This window comes from Ambystoma mexicanum, chromosome 14 (genome assembly GCF_040938575.1).
Source record: "Ambystoma mexicanum isolate Mex_15411 chromosome 14, UKY_AmexF1_1, whole genome shotgun sequence".
Classification (NCBI taxonomy): domain Eukaryota; kingdom Metazoa; phylum Chordata; class Amphibia; order Caudata; family Ambystomatidae; genus Ambystoma; species Ambystoma mexicanum.
This window is the reverse complement of record NC_090940.1, coordinates 29,448,331-29,469,968: the sequence shown is the minus strand read 5'-3', so window position 1 is coordinate 29,469,968 and position 21,638 is coordinate 29,448,331. Positions and strand designations below refer to the sequence as shown.

Genomic DNA, 21,638 nt, shown 5'->3' with positions numbered 1-21,638 from the left:
TGTAGCAAGTAAATTCATTGTTGGGGAATAAGGGGTCAAGGACTTCCGAGAAGGCTCCCTCTAGGCACACAGGTGTTAGGCCTGTGTGAATGTGTAAGGGCAAACTCTCAAACACACGAATCAGCACTCAAACACAAGAGCAGCAATTCAGCTCTAGGTATGTTCTACCAAGAGTCTCACAAGTACATTAGGATTGAAGAAGTGGTTGCAGCACAATGCAAAAACAGCAGTACAGGTCCCCAGATTCTTGTTCAGGCAGACGAAAGAACAGACTGGAGTGGCCCTCGAAGCAGCAGTCGAGTGAAGAGGCTACCAGCAACGAATTCTTCAGGGTTTCGCGATTTTAGCATATTTTGGGAAGCGCCTGTGAAAGTTTATGCCCAGGTCAATTCATCTCACTTTCTCGCTCCAGCACTCTGGTGATGGGACTTCAAGGAGTGGAATCTTGCCTCCGGTGGTCTGGAAGGAGTAAGCCAACATTTTGGGAGGATTTGATCTTCGGAAGATGATGCACTGCACAGCAGCCGCAGGTCCCAGGGTATAGGCCGGTAATCGCAAGACTGATTGGAACCACTAGTCTAAGGGTGTCATGAACCATCGGACGCATCCTTTCTGGACTTCATGGTCCCTGACCCATAGGGGCTTGCACTCGGCAGTATTTCCAACATGGCCACCGAACGTGGAAAGCCGTTACCAGTCTCCGCGTCGTACGCACTACGTTCTACAAAGCTGACACGCCCCCGCACGCGTCTCAACACTACCGCTTGCAGTAGCCAGACATGTGCTGCTGTAGTTCGTACAGCGAACTCCTTCGATTCCTGGCTCCCGGTCCCCTAAATTCTTCCTTCTTCATACTTTCCTTTGTTGTCCTCAGTTTGCTTCCCGGATCTCCTTTGCACTCGTCTTCCGAGTGCACTCCTCGCCGTTTCCTGGAACTTTCCCGGACATTTGAACGTTTCCTGGAGACGGGACGCAGAACGCACGCTGGAACGGGAGGACCTATACATTGGTTTGTACAAGACCCGAACTGTGCGAAAGAAGACTTCATCGAAGAACTCCAATAAACAACAAACACAGACGGGTGAGAAGGGGGGAGACCTGTGACAAAGGGAGAGAGAGTCATCCTCTTCGGAGTTCTGCAGCGACTGCACAGAAGGCCTATGTGGCCGTCTGGAGGCTGCTGCAGACATCACTCCTCTTCTTTTCCAGGGGTCAGATTGTCTTCAGCCTCAGGATCCATGCCTTTTATGTAGGAACCCAGTCAATCAGCACCAACGCACCATTAAAATTCTGAAATGTTGAGCCTTGCCACCTCCCATGGTTGTGCATGTGTGTACTGCTATGTATTCTTTATTCATGAGTATGAGAATCCATGCCAGATCCCATGCTGGAGAAGGAACAAGTTACTTACCTGTAATTGTTGTACTCCAGCATGGGTCTGGCATGGAATCCCATGCAATGTCTCCCTCTGTGGCTATAGGCCCTACTGCCACTTTACGTGCTAACAAATCTGAAGATGGTTGCCAGAAGGAGCTTAGGTCTGTCCCTCTCTCCACTCTTTCCAGGAATGATCACTTTCTCCTCTCCTCCCACCTCACCCTCCCTACCCCACAGGCAAAGCCACCCTCACCACTGCCACCTTCCTTCTCGGTCATCCGACCCATGAAGCGCGTGTCAGTTGAGGCTTTCGCTGCCACCTTCTTGCCCCCTCCTCCCCCTTCGGCTGACTCCCACCCTGACACAGCCCTCTCCACTCGCCACTCTGCTATATCTGATACTCTTGATATCCTTGCCCCCGTCATGAGAATCCGCCTGAAGCCAAATTTAACTCCTGGTATGACTCGGATCTCGTCACCCTTAAGCGCAGGGCGGCAGAGAGGAAATGGCGTGCTTCATGTTCATCCCCTGACAAACTGGCCCGTCGCCTGCTCCAAAGGCAATACCGGCTCTCCGTTCTCACCAAGAAGAGAGCCCTTATCCAAGCCTGCATCTCTGCGGCATCTAACAATTCGGCTGAACTCTTTAAAATCTGCAAGGAGCTGGCCAACCCTGCTGCAGTCTCAACCTCTCCTGTCCCCTCCCACGCCCTCTGCACGCCATTGGCCTCTCACTTCATTTTAAAAACTCAGGACATCCTGTCCTCACTCTCCTCCTATCACCTCCCTCCCTCTATTCCCTGCCCTTCCTCTGGCCCTTCTGCAGCCACCCCTCCTCTCTCCTTCTCTGCCTTTCCCCTTTTTTCAGCTGACAAGGTTTCGAGACAAGTCTGATCTATGAAAGTCTCGTCAAAACAGGTCCACCCCTGTTCCTCCAAAACTATCAAGGACCACATTGACTCCTTGGCTCCTGCCCTTGCTCACTTCTGCAATCACTCCTTCGCCTCTGGAGTCTTCCCATCCCCTCTCAAGCACTCCCTTGTGCACCCCCTTCTTAAGAAACCCCTCTTCCGACCCTTCCTGCCCACCTAACTATCGCCCATTCTCTATCACTACCTTCCTGGGCAAGCTCCTGGAGAAACTGGCCATCTCCCAGCTTAATCTCCATGCTGAATCTGTTGGTAGTCTTCATGACCATCAGTCTGGCTTCAGAGCTGCCAGAAGCACGGAAACTGCTCTCCTGAACATCTGTGAGGACCTGCTCTCGAACCTTGACTCCAACATTCCATGTGTTCTCATTTTGCTTGATCTCTCTTCTGCCTTTGATACGGTCAACCATACCATCCTGCACAACCGTCTCCGTGATGACCTGGGTATCTCTGGTCAAGCTCTGGCGTGGATGACCTCTTTCCTCTCCAATCGACCCTCCCAGGTCCAACTGAGGTCCTTCCTCTGACATCTTTTTCTCTACCTGTGGTGTCCCCCAGGGATCTAACCTCCCTCCCTGGCTGTTCAACCAGTATCTGGTACTTCTTGCCCACCGCATCACCGCTCTCTGCCCCAACTTTCAGTGATATGCGGATGATATCCAGCTCATTTTCAGGCTACCCTCGGCCTCCTCTTCTCCTTCCCTCATCTCTGACTGTCTTTCTGCTATCCAGGAATGGTGTGCCGCCAACAACCTCTGCCTTAATGCCAGTAAGACTGAGATTCTACTCATCGGCACACCTACTCCCTCCTTCCCTGCAGCTCTCTGGCCGGCCTCTCTAGGCCCTCTTCCTGCTCCTACCTGCAAGGCAAAAAACCTCAGGGTCATCTTCGACTCCACACTCTCTTTCTCTCCCCACATATCGACGTCTCTAAGAAGTCACACTACCAACTACACCTCCTCAGAGGTATCCTTCCTTTCCTTCCCCCAGAAGCTCACCGTCTCTAGAGCCCTGGTTCTCTCGAAGCTGGACTACTGTAACAGCCTCTATCTAAATCTGCCCGCCTCTACTCTCCGCCCTCTGCAACTCATCCAGAACAGGACTGCGAGACTTGTCCTTGGCCTCAAGCCCAGGGACCGTATCTCTTCGGGATTGAAATCACTACACTGGCTCCCAGTGACTGCGAGGATCAAGTTCAAAACCCTCTGCATTGTCCACAAGGCCGTCTGGAGCATTGGGCCAAAATACCTTCAATTCTCTCTTCCTAAATATCTTCCTTCTTGAGCTCTTCGCTCATCTGCCTCCAACTACCTCAGGGTCAGCCGCTTCTCCAAGCAACGAGTTGGGGGCAGATCTCTCTCCACTGCAGGGACCTCCCTCTGGAACAGCCTTCCTGCCTCCCTGAAACTTGAGAACCATCTCCGGAAGCACCTCAAAACCTTCCTCTTTGCCTCGGCTTTCTCTCCCCCTCTCCCTTGCTGAAATTACTGAAACTGCACTGAATCTGCAATTGGGCCACTCACCGTTCTCGGTCCCTGGCCCAGCCACTCTCCCCTGCACTGCCTCCCTGGCTACCCCTGCACTGCGGGACTGTCTGTATCCCTACAGCCCCCCTTCCCAGCACTTGTCTGCACTTAGCTCACACTTGCCACCAGCTGGCCCTTATTTATTCTTGTATGATAATACCCCTGTACTGCACTTTCCCCTCTCCCTTTCCCCCTTTCACTTTTCTCTTCCCCTCTACCCTTGCACTTGCGATCTGAATGACACCTGGCCTAGTAGGATCGTGGTCTGTCTCCCCTTGTTTCCCCCCCCCCCCGCCTTGAAACACTTGTGTATAGGCGCGTTACAAATGCCATATCATATTGTATCATAGGTAGAGGGCAGTCATTGGCTAGGGGCAATACGATCCAGAGCTCAGTGATTGGTTGACAGGAAATACAGTTCCGAAACGAAACTGGGTTTTTTTTTCTGTTACCGAGGATTCCCAAACTGACGACTGAGAATATTCATGAGCATGTGAATCCATGCCAGACCTCATGCTGGAGAATATAACATTAACATGGACAGCTAACAACGACTTTCACATTTCCAGACACTATCTTATAGTGTTAGCAACATCAGGACATTAATTTGGAATCTTTTCCACGACTCTAACCACAAAGTACACTCTTACCGCAGCACTGGTGACATCTTGTGTGGAGCTACGTAGCACCCGCGCCTCCTCAGATGTCCACCAACAGTTTGTCTTCGGAACCCGCTGCTGTGCCCGCCGAGAGGACTGGAAGGGGAGGCTTGCTGATATCCAGCCCAGCCTCAGTGCGCGCAGTTTAGATGAAGCAGAACAAAGTTGCTATTGTCGAGGATAGGGTTGAAGGCCATGAAAACATGCAACTAGGACTTGCACACTGGAAGGTGATGTCATGGAACTAGAAGACAGAAATCGGAGAGACAACCTACACTTCGATGGGATTGCTAAGAAAATGGAAGGAGACGAACTCATTACCTTTCTTACCAAATGGATCCCCTCCATCTTAAATATCACTTTTTTACCTCCATTGGAACTGCAGCGTGCTCATCGTATAAGGTCTTGCTAGTCTAACACTACGCCTAGACCTTTACATTGCTTGCTTCCTAAGACATCAACAAGCACAACAAACACTACTAGCAGCCAGAACTAATTCCCCCATTCTTTTTCAGGGTTATACAATCTTCATCTCTTCAGACTTCTCCAAAATCACTCAAGCCAAGAGGAAATAATTCCTTGATATGCGACCTGTTATGAAGTCCCTTCACATCAGATATGGACTGCTTGATCCTGCAAAGATGATCATTAGCATTCCTGATAGAATTCACAGAACCAAGCCATCTCTTTAACTTGCTTCCATCCCTTCAAGCTATGCCAATGGATACAACTTCCCTAGACTCCTCGTTCAATTCCTCCAAGTCAGACCCACATCTTCAAACACCACCTTTCAGAAAACCAAAGAATCAGCATATCAAATTCACTCCAAAACATAGCAGATCTGTTTCTTCAATTCTCGATTCTCCTGCTCAGAGATAAATTGGGATCTCCCATTAAAACCACAGATCCTACTTTCAACTCTACAAACCTGATCGACATATTACTCTTATTGCATTCGCCATTATTTTGTCAAACCAACAATGTATCCCATGTTGAATTATGATATTGTTACATAATTGCTCCATGTGTTACTCATCAGTCCATGTCCCTATAACTTGACTTTATTTGCACCTCCTGTTCATTGGCTCTGTGTCACTTACGCTCCGTCCATCTCTGTACTCTGGTATCGGCCACAATACTCTTATTTCTATTATAACCGATCTCACCTCATCTCTTACCATTACTTATGCTTATGTCTACTCTAATATTTCCCTTACTCTTAATGGTCTTCTTTTATGTCATGTTCCCGCCTTTCTGTTCCTCCCCTCGTGGTCCGATGCTACCTCACTTGGAAGTTATTGCTCCACTGGTTCATCGCGTCTCTTCGAATCATATTGGGCGATATTAATGTATTAGCTTTCGCTGCGCTCTTCACTTTTGTCATTATTAACTTTTTTATTGCAAATGTCTATTAAGTGTGTTACTTGGAATGTCAAAGCGTTAAATCCCCCAGTTAAACACAACAAGATAATTAGCCAACTTACAAAAATTAAAGCAGATATTGCGTGTCTCCAAGAGACTCATCTGAGCTCTGATAGTGAAAACCTTAAAATCGGAGCCTCATGGGTCAGCCATACACTTCTCCAATGCTCTAGACAAAAAAGGTGGCATCTCTATTTTGATCAATAAACACAAACTTCACATTAATCAAGGAAGAAAAAGATCCTGAAGGCTGATGGATCATTATAGAAGCTATTCTTAACTTGCCTAGTAACCACAATTCATGTCTAAGGTCCCAATGCACTAAAGAGACCAGATAGACTTATCTTATGTGGCGATGTAAACCAGTTTATTGACTTTACCTTGATCACAAATCTACCTCCAATTTTGTTAATTCCAAATCTGAGTAGTTTGCTCAATTTACTACAAAATCTCAATATGATTGACCCTGGGCGCTTTTGTCACCCAGATACAGAAGATTATACTTTCTACTCTCCCCCACACCAATTCTTTCTAGGTTGGATTATATTTTTGTAAACCCTTCACTAACCTCCACTATTATTTATTCCAAGATTGGCGCTATAACCATTTCTAATCATGCAGCCGTCTCTACTACTCTAGAATATAGAATTATACCTAAACTCTCTCCAAGAGGAAGATTCTCTTTCAAATCCTGCCTCCGCCATCCAAAATGTAATATCTACCGTAAATAATGTTTCTATTGTTTCAGGTTACAAATCTGAGGTTATGCCTCTAACTAACGCTTGCAATCCAACCAATACCCCGTTATTTGGTATGTCTTGACAACCCTTGCATATCAAATATTTGGGGCTTCAAATTGCTAAAGATATTCACACCTCCATTAACGTCAACACCAACCTAATCGAGAAAGTAACGCAAATGATCTCTGGATGAACACCTTATTTGGTGGGGTCATCTTGATTCCATAAAAATGATTATCGGCCCCATTGTCTTCTACTTTATGATCTCTGTAGCAATTCATACCAAATTTTAACAAAAAAACTCGATTCCATGCTTCTTAATTTCTTATGGAACCATATAACACTGAGAATTGCAAACAAACTAAGACTCTCTAAGCTTTTAGGTGGAGTTACATTTCCCAACTTTTAAAACACTATGAAACCCCAAGGCATAAATTAGTTTTCAAATATTGATTAGCAGATTTTGCCAATTAAACATTTTTGAATTAGCAAATGAATTAATTTGTATTAGCAATTTTGTACTCTGAATGTCACCAAAATTAGTTGTACCCAAAGAAGAATTAGCAAGAATGCAGAAATGATTTCCATGTACCTCTGAAGTATAAGTGTGTGAGTAGTGAGTGTGCATGTTGAGAGGGCTAAGTGTCATAGCTAGGATGCAAGAGTGAGAACTATGGTGTGAGAACAAGAGCTTTGGTGCAAGAGTCAAGAACTATGGTGAGAGAGACGAGTTTGGACAAGGCTTCAAAAAGAGCCAGGGTTAAAGAGCGTGAGAGATGGTGCTGGAGAGAGCCAGGGTGCAAGAGAAGGGGTGTGTGGGAAGCTAGTAGAGACAGAGTACATTTGTTTTGTGACTGGGTGCATGAGAGAAAGCAGGGTGCTAGAAAGGGTGCCTGCATGTGGAGTGCTGGGAGGGTAAAAATGAGCCCAAGGAAGGTGAAATGTTGAAAATAAGGGTCAGTTAAAAGATAAGAAATGTGCAGGGCAGGAGAAGGAGGATGTGAAAGATGGGTGCCTGCCTAAGTTACTGGTGCGAGGGTGGGAGGTCAGAAGAGAGAGTGGGCGTGTGTGGGAGTTAATGTGTGTGTGCATGCCATTTGGGGAAGGGGGAGACACAAAAGAAATGAAGAACAGGGGTCTGGTGGGGGTATGGGGGGAGTTTGCAGGGAGACGGTAGCGGAGTGGAGGGAGGAACGACCCTGGAATCTTAGGAATTTTGATGGGGAAAGCTTTCACCGATTGCTTTTTTTGGGGGGGGGGGGGGGGTTTGATCTGCTTGCAGGACTGCGTCACCGCGGACTCCCTGCCCGAGTGTGGCTTTATCTCTGCAGCAATAACTAACGCTTCCAGCACATTGGCAAAAAGAATGTAGGTGAAGCAAAATAACGCATGCTTATTTTACTTCACCTTTCATTCTTTTTTGCCGACTTTCAATGCTAACAAGCGTTTCTTTTGATTTCGTTCTTTTTGCCTAGGTTATGTGGACTCAGCCCCATTGGACCAGAGCCATCAGGTTTGCAGGCTGGACAACTCGCCGCTGCACTACAAAACCTGATGGAAAACAACTAAGGTGAAATGTCTAAGTTCGGTACCGCAAATTTCAGGGAAAACCTTTGTATTGGTTCTTGGAGTTTACATGTGCACATTTTAATGTGTTGATTTTATGGAAGACAAATGCGTTTTGTCCTATGCAACTTGGGTGGTTGTGAAAAGGCAATTTAATGAAATATGCATATTTCAATTTGAACTGGCTGAGTTTTAGAGAGCAGCCGCTCTCTAACACCAAGCACCAGCTGTAATAACACAGCCTGCTCGTAGAAGGCTGCAGGCTGCGTTATTACGGCGGTGGGTGCTGGTGTTAGTGTCTGACGATAATATTTCTCCCGCTCAAACCGCCGGGAGAAATATTCTCAAACACTTGCTAGCACCTGCAGTAATAAACGCAGCCTGCTGATCGCGGCCTTCTGCGATCAGCATGCTGCGTTTATTACTGCAGGTGCTGGTGTTAGCAAGTGTTTGAGAATAAACCGGCGGGAGAAATATTATTGTCAGACACAAACACCAGCACCCAAACCCATTTTCATTAAAAGGGCCCAGCTCCCACACCCAAACCTCCCCTAGCACTGTGATTCACTCGGCCTCCTTACCTAAGAAAGGAGAGCCGGAGTGTGCGAGGGGGCTGAGATCCGCCTCTCACGACAGACATGACGCTGCATCCGGGCTGGGCTGAAATAATATTGATGCAATGTTTTTAGCCCAGCCCGGGTGCTTCTGCCTCACCTGCAGAGGGAGAAGAACTTTAAAGGCACAATCTTTTTCTTTTTGCTGTGGAAATCATATTGCAGTTGGTGCGACATGATTATTAAAATACACAGCAGAACATCATCATATCGGAAATTGCGATGCGATACCGCTCATTTTATGCCTTGAAACCCATTCTGAAAACGCAAGTTTATGGACCAATAAAGAAGCCAGTATTATTTCCCCACTTTCCCTTTCCCACTTCTTATCTACATTCTCATGGCCTAATATTACTTAATTTCCTTGACTGCATTTTTTCAAATCCATCTGGAATAAACTCCCTACAATCCCTTTCAATGAAAGCAATCTGGGTGACATCTTCCTCTGCTTTAAGAAACACAGCTATACCAAATCTAACCCCACCATTATTTATAGATGGTATTCATCAGGCAAATATATCAAACACCAACTCCACAATTCTGCAGAAATCCTCTTTGCACAGATTTGTGCACAATACAATATCCCTGAATCTGACCTCCCCTTTGACACATTCCTCCTCAAATCATTAACTAAATCCTTACCCTCATTGACTCAATAAACCCTACCCCACCTCTGACTTTAACCAGCAACCTGGCCATTAGAGCAGCCAAATGATATGCATTGCCAATTGATCCCCCTTCTCCCAATCTATTAAATTCCAGTATTATCAGGCAACGGGAGGTCGACTGGAGCTTTCAACCTAACAGAGTTATGGGTACAAATTCGGAAACTAATTCTATGTCTATTGCTGCCATCTTACCCAAACCCACTTCGTTATTCTACACCATGCTTTCCTAACACCAATGAGAAGTAGTGGATAACTCGCCCAACAATTGCTGGTCCTGTGACGAACCAAATGCAGATGTTCATTTAATTTTTAATTGTAGATATGTGGACGCTTTGTGGACAAAGATCTGGTCATGTTTACAAATGATTTCACTTTTATCAGGCTAATCTTACGATTGGCTCTATTGTTAAACCTTCTACACAACAAGTTGACTCCATCATTATCATCGGTATTGCTTTTCATAACATTGCTTATAACTGGAAGAACACATCTAACCTCTTATGTCTGGTGGAATTCTATATGTTCGACTCATCGGATTAAAAAATGTCATGCATTCTCTGTTGATCGATTATACAAATTTAACAAAAAATGTAATGTGTTCATTCATTACCTTAACAATACTGACTAAGTATAAACAATCCTTGATCACTGATGCCCTCCCCCCTCCTTTTCCTATTGTCTTCAGTCTTGTTTTTGTCTTCCCTGTTTGTCTCGATATCTATTAAGTAAAATAATAGTAGTATATTTATTTAACTAGTCTTATCAAACTTTATTATAATGCTCCAAGAAAGCATATATGTTAAAATGTTTGCACCATATATTTATATGACCTGTTACGAATGTACCTAATTATTAAAACAAAAATAAAAGGTTTGGGAATCCTTTAAAAATTGAAGGGACGGTACAGTAAAGAGAAATCTTAGCCAACACATCCTGCTGTGCATCCTACAAGCATGAAAGGTTGCATCAGACCTCAATCTCATTATTGAACTGTGTCAAGCCACAGGGATGCATTGGAATCATATTTCTACCATTATGTACACAGTGCATTAGAGTCTGACGTCACATCACACCTTACCTGTAATGTGGTACCGCTCCACACTGGCCCCAATTAGCTTCTCACATATTCTGAACTTCTCCTGCACAAGAACATCTTTAAGGGCACTTTCTCGTAGACCGCGAGTGTTCAGAGACTGAATCAGTTCATCTAACTGACTTGAGGAGCCATAATAGAACCAGCGATTCGGCCTGTCCACAGGCTGGGGACTGATTACTGTTACATTGGGTAAAAGAGAGGTAGAATCAAGAGGGTTGTGGGGCTCAACACTCAATATGGGTGCCTGTGATGACCCAGTCTCTCCGGACAATTTGGTTGGTCTATGCAAGATCATTTCCTCAGTTAGGCCAGAGAAGTCTTCTTCAACGAACAGTCCTGGGACGGCAGCAAATATCCAGTAACGCCGAAAGAGGCGGTCCCGGCCGAGCGGGAAGACATTGGTGCAGGTAGTGGCACTCTGGATTTTCTCCAGCAGATCCTCCTCTTTACACTGCATCTCCTGCTTCCAGGCAGCAGCCTCTTCGGCACTCAGAGGTTCATTCAGCTCTCCTTCCAGGTCGCGGCACACTGTCTTCAAGCCATTTTGCTTGCTTCCTGTAAACAGTTGAAAATTAGGAAAGGTTAACATTATTAGTGAAGGAGAGGACCTCAAAAACAATGTTCCAAATTAAATATGTTGATCGCACAGCAACATCGGCAGAGTTCTACATAATAGACAGTGTGCAGTGTCATACCGGGGAAGGAATCGGTAACTGAATTTACACACCTTTATCATGCTGCCTTCTAACTCTAGCGGATCACTATTACGACAATCTACCAGAAAAAGGGTTTCCACTTTTGAAGTCTTCTAGAACGCAGAGAAGTAGCAGACATTTCTACTACAGAGGTGGTGCTCATGGCCTAGCTATGAGCAAGCCAGGACAGCAATTCTCAGAAAAAGGAATATCTAATGCTCTCGTTATATGGCAATTGATGCATGCCCCCATCTAGAGTGGAAAACCATCCGATATTAGGGCCTGACATCTCTATGAACTGCCTTCATCTCCAATTGGAACAAGCTTGTTTTGGAGAGCGTTCTCTACTACAACTGCTCGATAAAGCCATTGCCTGCACAGCCCAAGAAAACCATCACCTGCAACAGCCCCCCCTCCCAACTCCCCAACCACCCTCCTTCAAATCTAACAACCACCTGCCTGAAGGAAAAAGACATGCCACTAAAGTGGGATCCAAGTGCAAAGAGACTGTCGTGCATAATGCACAGACTGCTGTATACAAGTGAAGGAAATTGATGGATGGTAGAAGGTTCATCCCCCTACCTCGACTCCCTTTGCCGAATCCTTCCTCGTCCTCTGAAGGAGTGTCATGGTCATCCTCCTTTGCATCATTAGTCAAATCGAGAACTTCATCCCTGGAGAAACGATAGACAATCGACACATAAGCCTGTGATAAGTGACTAAAAAAAAAAACACTATAGGACCGAGTGGCAGCACATCAGAAATTTGAGAGAAGGCAACAACTCAGAACCCACCACAAGTCTCCTTGGTTGGAGCTTGCTTGCTACACTTGTTCTCACTTTCAAGGTAAATGTGTACAACTCTGCCCCAGATTGCATCAAGAAAACACCAACTCTTGAAGACTCAAGGGTTTTTATTAAATGTTTGAGTAGGGTCTCACTAAGTGCTATCCATACCGCTTTCCCTCGTGTCTTCCCTTGGCCTTGGTCTTGCCACCATAAATTCTAAGGTCGTCACTAGAGATAAGTACCCACCCCCCATACCGTGTAAGACCTGGCTGGCTGACGATGAGGATGAGGGCCCAAAGGCAATCGGCTTCTCGCTCTTTTAGGTGAATTCTAACCATGCTGGAGAACAACAGTTACAGGTAAGTAACTTGTTCCTTCTCCAGCATGGGATCTGGCATGGATTCACATGCTCATGAATATAAGAATACATAGCATGCACAACCACGGGAGGTGGCAAAAGGCTCAATATCAAGCAATACAACAACTCAACATTAAGCAACTTTTACCTCCTCACCAGGCTCACCTTAGGCGAACAGGTTGCGCAGCACTGCCTGGCCGACTCTGAACTCCTCCGTGGAATACCGGTAGACGCAGTAGAATCTCGTGAAGGTGTGCGTCGACCTCCACGTAGCAGCCCTGCAGATGTCGAGCAGGGGCACACCAGACAGGAACTCCGTAGTAGCAGCGATCGCTCTGGTCGAATGGGCCCTCGGACGGCCTGGCAACAGTCGGTTTGCCAACCGGTGACAGCGCATGATGCAGCCGGAGAGCCATCTGGAAATGGAAGTCTTCAAGAGAGCCTTCCCTTGATTCACAGTCCCAAAGTTCACAAACAGCTGTGAAGTCTTCCGAAAACTCTTCGTGCGGTCCACGTAGAACTTCAGCGCTCTAGCTACATCCAGCGAATGCAAAGTCCTCTCGGTCGGCGACGAAGGCGACGGGAAGAAAACGGGCAACACCAAGGGCTCGCTGAGGTGGAAGTCCAACGGCACCTTGGGCATAAAGGAGGGGTGTGTCCTCAGCACCACCCTCGTGTCATGAAAGGTCAAGTATGGAGGCTTGCAAGATAGGGCCTGGATCTCTCCCACTCGTCGTGCGGAGGTGATGGCCACGAGGAAAGCTGTCTTCCATGACAGGAACTTCAAAGGCGCCGAATGCATAGGCTCGAATGGGGCCCCCATGAGCCTGGTCAGCACCACATTAAGCTCCCACGCCGGGGCAGGAGCCTTCACCGGCGTGAATGATCGGAATAGTCCCTTCATGAATTCTTTCACCAGGCGATGAGACCACAAGGACGCCCGTCCCGTAGTCCTGGTATATCGGGAGATTGCAGCAAGATGTATTTTGATGGAGGCGTGAGCCAGTCCAGCTTTGGCCAGCGACAGTAGGTACGGCAATACTTGAGGGGCCATAATCCGCAGAGGGTTAATCTTCTGTGCACGGCACCAGACAGAGAACCTCTTCCATTTATGTCCGTAGCACTTGAGAGTTGAGGACGCCCTGGTCTTTGCAAGAACCTCTCTGCAGTCGGCCGGGATGTCGTATCCTCCAAACTCTAGTGCTGCAGGAGCCAGGCCTGCAAGTTTAGCGACTGGTTCGTGATGAAGAATGGCACCTCCTTCTCTGGAGAGAAGATCCGCGTTCATCGGCCACTTGACTGGTGTGGACGCTGACAAGTCCAGAAGGTCCGGGAACCAGATCTGCCTCGGCCACGCCGGTGCGACGAGGATCATCCTGCACCGGGACCTCTTGAGCTGGTTGACGAGCCGGAGTAGCAACGGCGGGAATGCATAAAGGAACAGGCCGTCCCAGGGGAACGAGAAGGCATCGCCCATGCTCCTCGGTTGGGGAAACCTGCTGGCGGACCTCCGGCACTTGGAGTTCGCCACCGTCGCGAACAGGTCGATTTGGGGTTTGCCCCATCGCCGGAAGAGTTGATCCACTTGATCATGGCGTAGTTCCCACTCGTGGCACGAGCGCAGCTCCTTGCTGAGTGAGTCGGCGATGGTGTTTATCCCTGCTAGATTAAAAGGTACCAGAAACATCCCCTGGGCAACAGCCCAGTGCCACAGGTCCTTGGCTTCCTTGGACAGGGCTGGGGATCTGGTTCCTCCCTGCTTCCGGATGTAGAACATCGTGGTGGTGTTATCGGTGAAGATCCTCACCACCTGGCCCTTGAGGGACGGGAGGAATGACTTGAGGGCCCAGAACACCGCTCGGAGCTCCAGTATGTTGATGTGGAGCAGCCTCTCCTCCGGGAGCCCCAGGCCTCTCGCGTGAAAATCTCTGGTGTGCACTCCCCACCCCTCCAGGGAGGCATCCGTCATCACCGTCACCTGGTATGCTGGGGTCTGAAAGTCTGTGCCCGCCGCGAGATGCGCGCGGGTGCCTCACCTTCGAATTGCTTGGCGGAATACTTTGTTGAGCGAAATCTTGTCCTCGAAGCTGCCCGTCGCTTGCATCCAACAGGCGTCGAGGAACTCCTGCAGAGGGCACATCCGAAGCCTGCACAGGCGCACCAGATAGATGCAAGAGGACATCATCCCCGAGCAGGGAATTGGACCTCACTCTGGCCACGTCCGTGGCCAGCAGACGCTGTACCTTGCCCAGGATGGCCTGCATTCTTTCCGCCGACGGCGTAGCCAATCACGCCACTGTATCGAGCTTGGCTCCCAGAAACAGCGCAACCTGCGACAGAACCAGGTGGGATTTGGGGAAGTTGATGGAAAATCCCAGGTCCGTGAGCAGCCTGACGGTCTTTGCTGTGTGTTCGACGGCGAGTTCCCTTGTCCCTGCTCGGATGAGCCAGTCGTCCAGGTAGGGGTAGACGTGGATCCCCTGCAGGTGCAGCCGTGCTGCCACTGGTGCTAGGCACTTGGTGAACACCCTGGGTGCAGACTTCAATGCAAACGGGAGGGCATTAAACTGGTAGTGCCGCCCTTGGGACTACGAACCTGAGAAACTTTCGGTGTCCTTTTAGGATGGGGATGTGAAAGTACGCATCCAACGACGATAGGAAGTCGCCTTCCTCCAGCTCGCCCAGCACGTGCTGGAGGGTGACCATCCGGAAGGTCTGTGCCTTGATGCATTTGTTTAGCCGACGCAAGTCCAGGATGGGACGCCAACCTCCTGTCTTCTTCCTGACGAGGAAGTATCTTGAGTATACTCCGGAGCCCCAGAGCCTCTTTGGGACGAGCTTGATGGCTCCTTTCTTGAGCATCGCCCTTACCTCTAACAGCAGTTGAGGGACGTGGTTTTCCTGCCTGGCCAGTGGAGGAATTCGGGGGCACTTCTTTAGGAATTCCAGAGTGTGCCCGTGGGCCAGGGCATCCAGCACCCACCGGTCGGTGGAGATGGATTCCCACGCGCTGATGAACTTCGCCAGCCAGCCTCCCACCGGGGTGCTTCGGTGGGGGACCGACGTAACGGCCGGTTCAGTCTTGCTTGGAAGCAGCCTTGCCTCCTTTGCCTCCCTGGCGACGACGGTGAGATCCACCTGACTTGCCTCGTCCCCTGTAGGCTTCTTGCGACGAGGGACGGGCCGCCTGATGGTAGGTCAAGGAGCCGCCGCCGAATCCTTTGGAGGCACCTTGCTAGCCTCCGGAGTTCCGAAAGGGCGGCCGCCGTCGCTGCAGAACTCCCAAGGCCCGAGCCGTATCCGTGTCGGTCTTGATGGCCTGCAGCGACTCATCCACTGTCTTTCCAGATTGTTCCCATTGAAGGGCATGTCCAAAACCTTGGCTTGCATGTCCTGGTGGAAATCCGTCACCTTCAGCCACCCCCAGCGTCGAAGGCAAACGCTGTTGCCCAACTAGTGGAAACCGGTGTCAGCAATGTCCGTGGCCACAGTTATGGCATGGTCCGACGCCACCTCACCCTCCTGTAGTATCACTAGGGCCTCTGTCCTCTTGTCGTATAGGAGGAAGTCCAACAGGGGGGCGATCTTGTACCACAATTCCCTGTCGTAGCGGGCCACAATCGCTAGGGCGTTGGCCGCCTTAACTGTCGTCGCCGCCGAGATGACTCGTCCCACGGCATCCCGCTTCTTTCCCTCGCCGTCCGGTGGGGAAGTTGAAGATGAAGCCGATGCCCCCCAGCTTTCTTCTGGCCGCTGCTGAGATGACCGAATCTGGGGTCGGCTGTGCCCTAAGGCACAACGGGGCAGTGTCGGGGACCCGGTACTAATTCTTGTACCGGTCCCTCCTGGCAGGTGTCGTGGACGGGTTCTTGAAGAGGGCAAGTCCCTCATCCAAGATGTCATCCAGCAACGGCCCCACGAGGACCGGCTTCCTCTTGGCCTTGCACCGTTGGTAGAGGAAGCCTTCTTCCTTCTCTTCAGGGCAGAGCTGAAAAAGCCCTGGCAATCATGGCGTGGAAGGATCCAATCTCATCGGGCGGGGACGCCCGAGGGATCGGAGACAGGCTGTCAGTCCCATCGTCACTGCCATCATCCGTCCCTGTCGTGTCTGTTCCCGTGCCGTCCCTCGGGACCGGGGAAGGCGATAAAGGCTGAGAAGGCCGTCAGGGCTGAAGGGGCACTGGATGAATTCTCCTTGTTTGGAGGGCTTCCCGACAGACCCGGTTCAGCCGGGTCGTCTGTTGGGGGGTAGGGGCAAGTCTCGTCCTTATCTCCGTGCATGAGGCTTGGATTGCTGTCAAAATGGCAGCCGAGTTGTCCTGCGGCTCGGGCTGCGACAGGCACGACGGTTGCTCCTCATCCACGGGCACCTCGTCGTTGTTGCTACCCTCGCTCTCGTCCCCCTTGTCGAGATTGCTCCCGTGGGACCGGCCCTCTTCCAAATTCTCGGTCAGTTCCACCTCGGAGGTTGTGTCAGTTTTTCTAACGGCCACCACCACTCTCCCCCCCCCCCCCCCCCCGCCCTTTTTCCACTGGGGTCTTCACGATGGGATTAAAAGAGGATTCCCTCAGGGAAGCAGGGAAACTCTGGGCCCCGAGGTCACCTCCACTGGGATAGCCTCAACAAACTTCGCCATGGCCGCAGCGACTTAGCGGGTGAATCAAGGCCATCGCCACCTTGGCCGCGCTTGAGGCCTTAACCTTAGGGGGAGGGTCAACGTCTCGCTGCCCTTCGGCCGGTTCCTTCGAGATCGAACGGGGCCCTCTCCAGAAGCTTAGCCGGGTTCTCGGATTTTCTCTTCCCCGAGCTAGAGGCTTGGCTCATGGTTGATGGCGTCGGTGAAGGTGCACCCTGCCTGACAGCCGAGGAGCCCGACCGTTCGGGGCTCCTGGTGCCCGCGGTGCTTTGCCTTCTGTTGGGCCCCCGTCACTGGGGCGGCCTCACAGGATTTAGAAGACTGCTCTGACTACTACTTCTCACCTGCTGGGCTCTTGCCTTCCAGCCAGTTGGAGAGACGGGTCTGACGATCCCTCATAGTCCAATCCGACATGTTCATGCAAAACGCACAGTCCTTCTCCACATGCGTTTTGTCCTCGTGGAGGCAGTAAAGGCATTTTGAATGCTCGTCCTCCTTTAACACATTTTGCAGGTTGCATCCAGGGCAGATCCTGAAGAGTTTGCCAGGAGTCGAGCTTCCCTCCTCCTGGGCCATGGTCTTCTCGTCCGTGTCATGATGCCTACCCCTGGAGCACCAGGCCAGGCCCAGCACCCCCGGGAGCAGGCTTCACGCCCCCGGGTAAAAGCCCAGCGGCCCTTTATAGGGGCTCTTTGGACTCTGTCCTGGCGCCGTTGGCGCCAGGCCATGTTGGACATCAGTCCTGGCGCCATAGGCGCCAGGCTCATAAGGGGAAGTGTTTGGTGCACTTACCTGAAGCAGACCATGCTGCACACTCACCTGATGCAGACCATGCTGCATGAAGAACCAAGCCAAATGAGGCTTAGGTGGGACTATTTTTCTGAAGGAACTATTTTGTTACTTGGGTGGGGCTGTGGAAGAATACTCACCTGGAACTTCTACCAAAGCTATTTAAGCCACACCCGGACAGCCACACGTGCTTCGCTTTGTTCTGCATCCCAGCAGCTGAACGCTCACTGTGTCTGCTCCTGCACCTGGACTCCAGCCACGCCCGCCTCGAACCTGGAACACCTGTAAGGGAATAAGAGAAGAGAAAGGTGAAAACCAAGAACTTATTCAACCTTCTTACCTGCATCCGGAATCTTCACGCCAGCATTCTTGAAGGAAGACTTCCATTTAAAAGCACTGCGTTGCTCGCTGCAGCACCGCGCTTCACTCACCTGTTCCCGAGACGCCGCCCGGCTCCATCGCGGCTCTCAGCACCGGTCGCCACATCTCTGCACCTAGGGGAGAGAAGAAGAGACAAAAGGTGAGCAAGGGAACACAAGAGGAAAGCTGAATTTTCGGCCATATTATTTACCGGCTTTTCTTGGTGAACCATTCCACATCTCGGGTCGGCGCCGCATCTTTGGCAGGTACCGCACCCTGGCCCCTATGGGGAAAGGACAAAAGACATTACTGGGGAATTATAAAGACATTTAGAGGGGTCGCCCTCATCACTAACTGACCTGATTTTACCACCGGCAATTTAACCCCTCAACGCATCGCCTTTGTTCTGCACCTGAAATAAAGGACAGAAAAGACAACATAAAAGGAGGCTCACACTTGCTTTTGCATCTTCATACTTACGGCGTATCGCTCAGAAAAGTCAAGTGGATGTGCCAGCGCCATTCTGAAAACCAGTGAAGTAACTGGACGAACGCGCGCCCCCGCACCAGAAGCAGGATAGAGAGTTCATCCTTCCCAACCATAAGGTGAGCTTAAACCGGGGGTTTTGGAGGAATCAGAGAAGAACAAAGGGGGTGAAGGGGGGAGCAAGCACACTATTCGGCAGACAGTTAATCCCCTTTCTCATCTGCAGAAGGATAATCGAACGGGCCCGACAAGCAAGATTTGGGGGTCCTGTTCAATCGGTGGTCCGAATTCTGCGCATCACGCTTGAAGAGGCCACAGCAACCCAGACCAGACCAGCGCCTCCGTGGGAGCCAGGTGAGCGTTACAGTCCGCGAGGTAGGCCTCAGAAACTTCTGGAATCCTCCAAGAAGCGTAACTCGACAAAAACTTCACCCTTGAGGGGCGTAGATAAATCCGAATGGGCTCCCCGTTGATCGGAAGTAGAAACGGTGGAGCTTGAGGCTCGATTAAACCGAAAAATGATATAAATCTTTGAAAAAGCGCAAAACGCAGTAAAAGCTCGAGAGCTATAGCACAAGGACTTCCAACACTTCAACATGCGGTAAAAATCTGAGGATGGCTGCCAGGGGCGGGGCTTAGGGAGAGGGCAGTCATTGGCTGGGGACAGTATGACCCAGAGACCAGTGATTGGTTACTACTAAGAAAGACAGATCAGACACGAAACTGATCCTGATTTTTTCTTTACCGATTATTCCCAGCCTGACGAAGGGGAAGATTCATGAGCATGTGAATCCATGCCAGACCCCATGCTGGAGAAGGTAAGTACCCCATGCCTAAACAGCACCTCTGGTTTGAAGAAGAGTGATCCAGCTGGATTCGGTCTTGCTACAGCAGTGTAGACCCTTGTTCCTGAGCCTCAGTCGTGGGGACAAGAGGGAGGTTGTCTGGAGGGCTTCGGCTGTGGTACTTGGGAGGTCGTCACGAGCTACGGGCTCTTCTCGGTTCAGAGGCAATTCACGGAATCAGCGCTTAGCAAACAGCACCGTCGCCGATCTCGGATACCGGTTGGGCTTCCTTCACTCTAGTGAGAGGTCTCGGGATCTGGTCGTCCTGCTTTTGGAGGGTCCTTGGGAGAGTCCAGGGGCTTCTAGCCAGATTTGTTACCGCTTCAGACGTTTCACTCAAATACAGATACTAGAGGCCTGGCCTTGGGCTTCCAAAGCAACAAAGGTTCACAGCAAGTCGGGGGTGATGGACCAGTTGAGTTCGTCTCGGGGTTAGTTGGTCCTACTAACCCAAGGGGAGAAGTTGTGTGCAGAGCTTCTCTGTCGAGGTGGAAAAGGATTTCAGTACAGCAGCAAGGCTTCACCTCTCAATTTAAATGTCCAGGAGGATGCAGCAAGCTTCGTTCACGGTTTCTTCAACTGCCTCTTAAGCAGGTTTCTTCCATTCATGCACAGCCTAGGCTGTCAATTACACAGCAGGGTGGCTTCCTGAAAGGACAGCCAGCCAGCAAATCAGGACTGGTTGCATTTAGGCATTCCTAGAGACAAAGGACAGGGGAGTTTCATGAACCTCCCTCACAGCCTGTACTTCCAGACAAACTGGAGCAAGAGGGGCTTCAGAGCTGAAGCTCGCCAAAGACAAGACAAACAAAGGCTCAAATCTGTCTCAATGCACAGAGTAAAACCCAAGAAAGACCACACAAACAGAAAATGGTGAAAAAAAAAAAAAAGAAGAGCCATTTTGAAAAAATGGCCACCTGTTAAGCAAAGTTTGAATGCAGTACCCTCTGGGAGCACTACAAGCAACTAGGACTATAGGTATAGGCAACCCAACCTTTGGTATAAGCTTGTACTACACAGTTTTGGTAACCTATTGAGCAGCCAGGCTTATCTCAAGAGGGGAAATGTGAGCTGTAGTGGAGTTACATAAAGATTCACAATTACAGGTATTCAAATAAACTTATACCCAAGGTTTCTTGCCTAAACAATTATTAATTTATCAGTGTTATAAAGCCTTCTTTAGAAGGGAATAATATACTATTAACACACAAGTACACTCAGAATTTCTGAATAAGACAAGACCCTTTTGGGATGGCCCACAAACACAACGTACACCCACAGGTGACTTCAATAACAAGAATGCAGGGGACATTAATACTGTACTGTTGGCATTCAGAAAACAAGTTGGTAAAAGGCAAAGGTTATTAGAACACAAGAGCTCACCAATACTCTTAAGCATGGCAAATACTTTCAGATCCTCCTAGAAGAGCGATACAATTCAATAGGCTTAGCCAAAGTCAATAGGCAAAGTCTTTGTATAGGATGCAGCACTTCAGGTAAGTAAATGGAGAAGTCTTTGCACAAGTTCTTAGGAGTCTTTGATAAAAAGAACAATCAAATGTAGGGCCACAAACTGATTAGACTTCTGAGTTGCAGAAGTTACAAGCACTTCCACAGTAAGAGGTAAGTTCTCTTAGACTTGTTTTACAGTACCTTGGTAAAGAAAAGATACAGCTGATGACTTCTGTTCCTCTGCAGATCTCACTGTTCCTGGGCCTCAGTCGTGGGGACAAGCGGGAGGACGTCAGGGGACTCATGCAATGCACTGGGGCTGGCAAAAACTGGCAACTTCACTTTCAGTGGCTGTTTTGCATTTCAGGTCCTTGCGACCACCGCAAATATCAACAACGCAGTTCCTGGCTGTTGAGGGGGCTCAGGCTTGGTCAGTCCTGCTTCTTGCGAGTCCGGAGGATCTTCCAAAAGCTCTAGACCAGCTTAACAGCAACACACACAATCTGGTATTCCTCTCCCTGGCTCTACGGTTTCCAGCAGCAACTGTAGAAATTCAACCAGCTCCGAGATGGCTTACTTTGGAGTTCATTGGTCCCACCAGCTGAAAAAGGGAGAAGTCGTCCTTGCAGGGG

General features: G+C 49.5%; 1 protein-coding gene across 1 annotated transcript in view; it reads right to left on the bottom strand.

Moving 5' to 3' along the window:
- BAZ1A (bromodomain adjacent to zinc finger domain 1A) overlaps positions 1-21,638 on the bottom strand; it is a 956,777-nt gene that overhangs the window by 592,731 nt on the left and 342,408 nt on the right. The window contains exons 16-17 of the mRNA XM_069638454.1: positions 11,874-11,965; positions 10,579-11,151 (exon numbers count right to left, since the gene is read on the bottom strand). Coding sequence (XP_069494555.1) covers positions 10,579-11,151; positions 11,874-11,965 — 665 coding nt within the window. The remainder of the gene's footprint in view (positions 1-10,578; positions 11,152-11,873; positions 11,966-21,638) is intronic.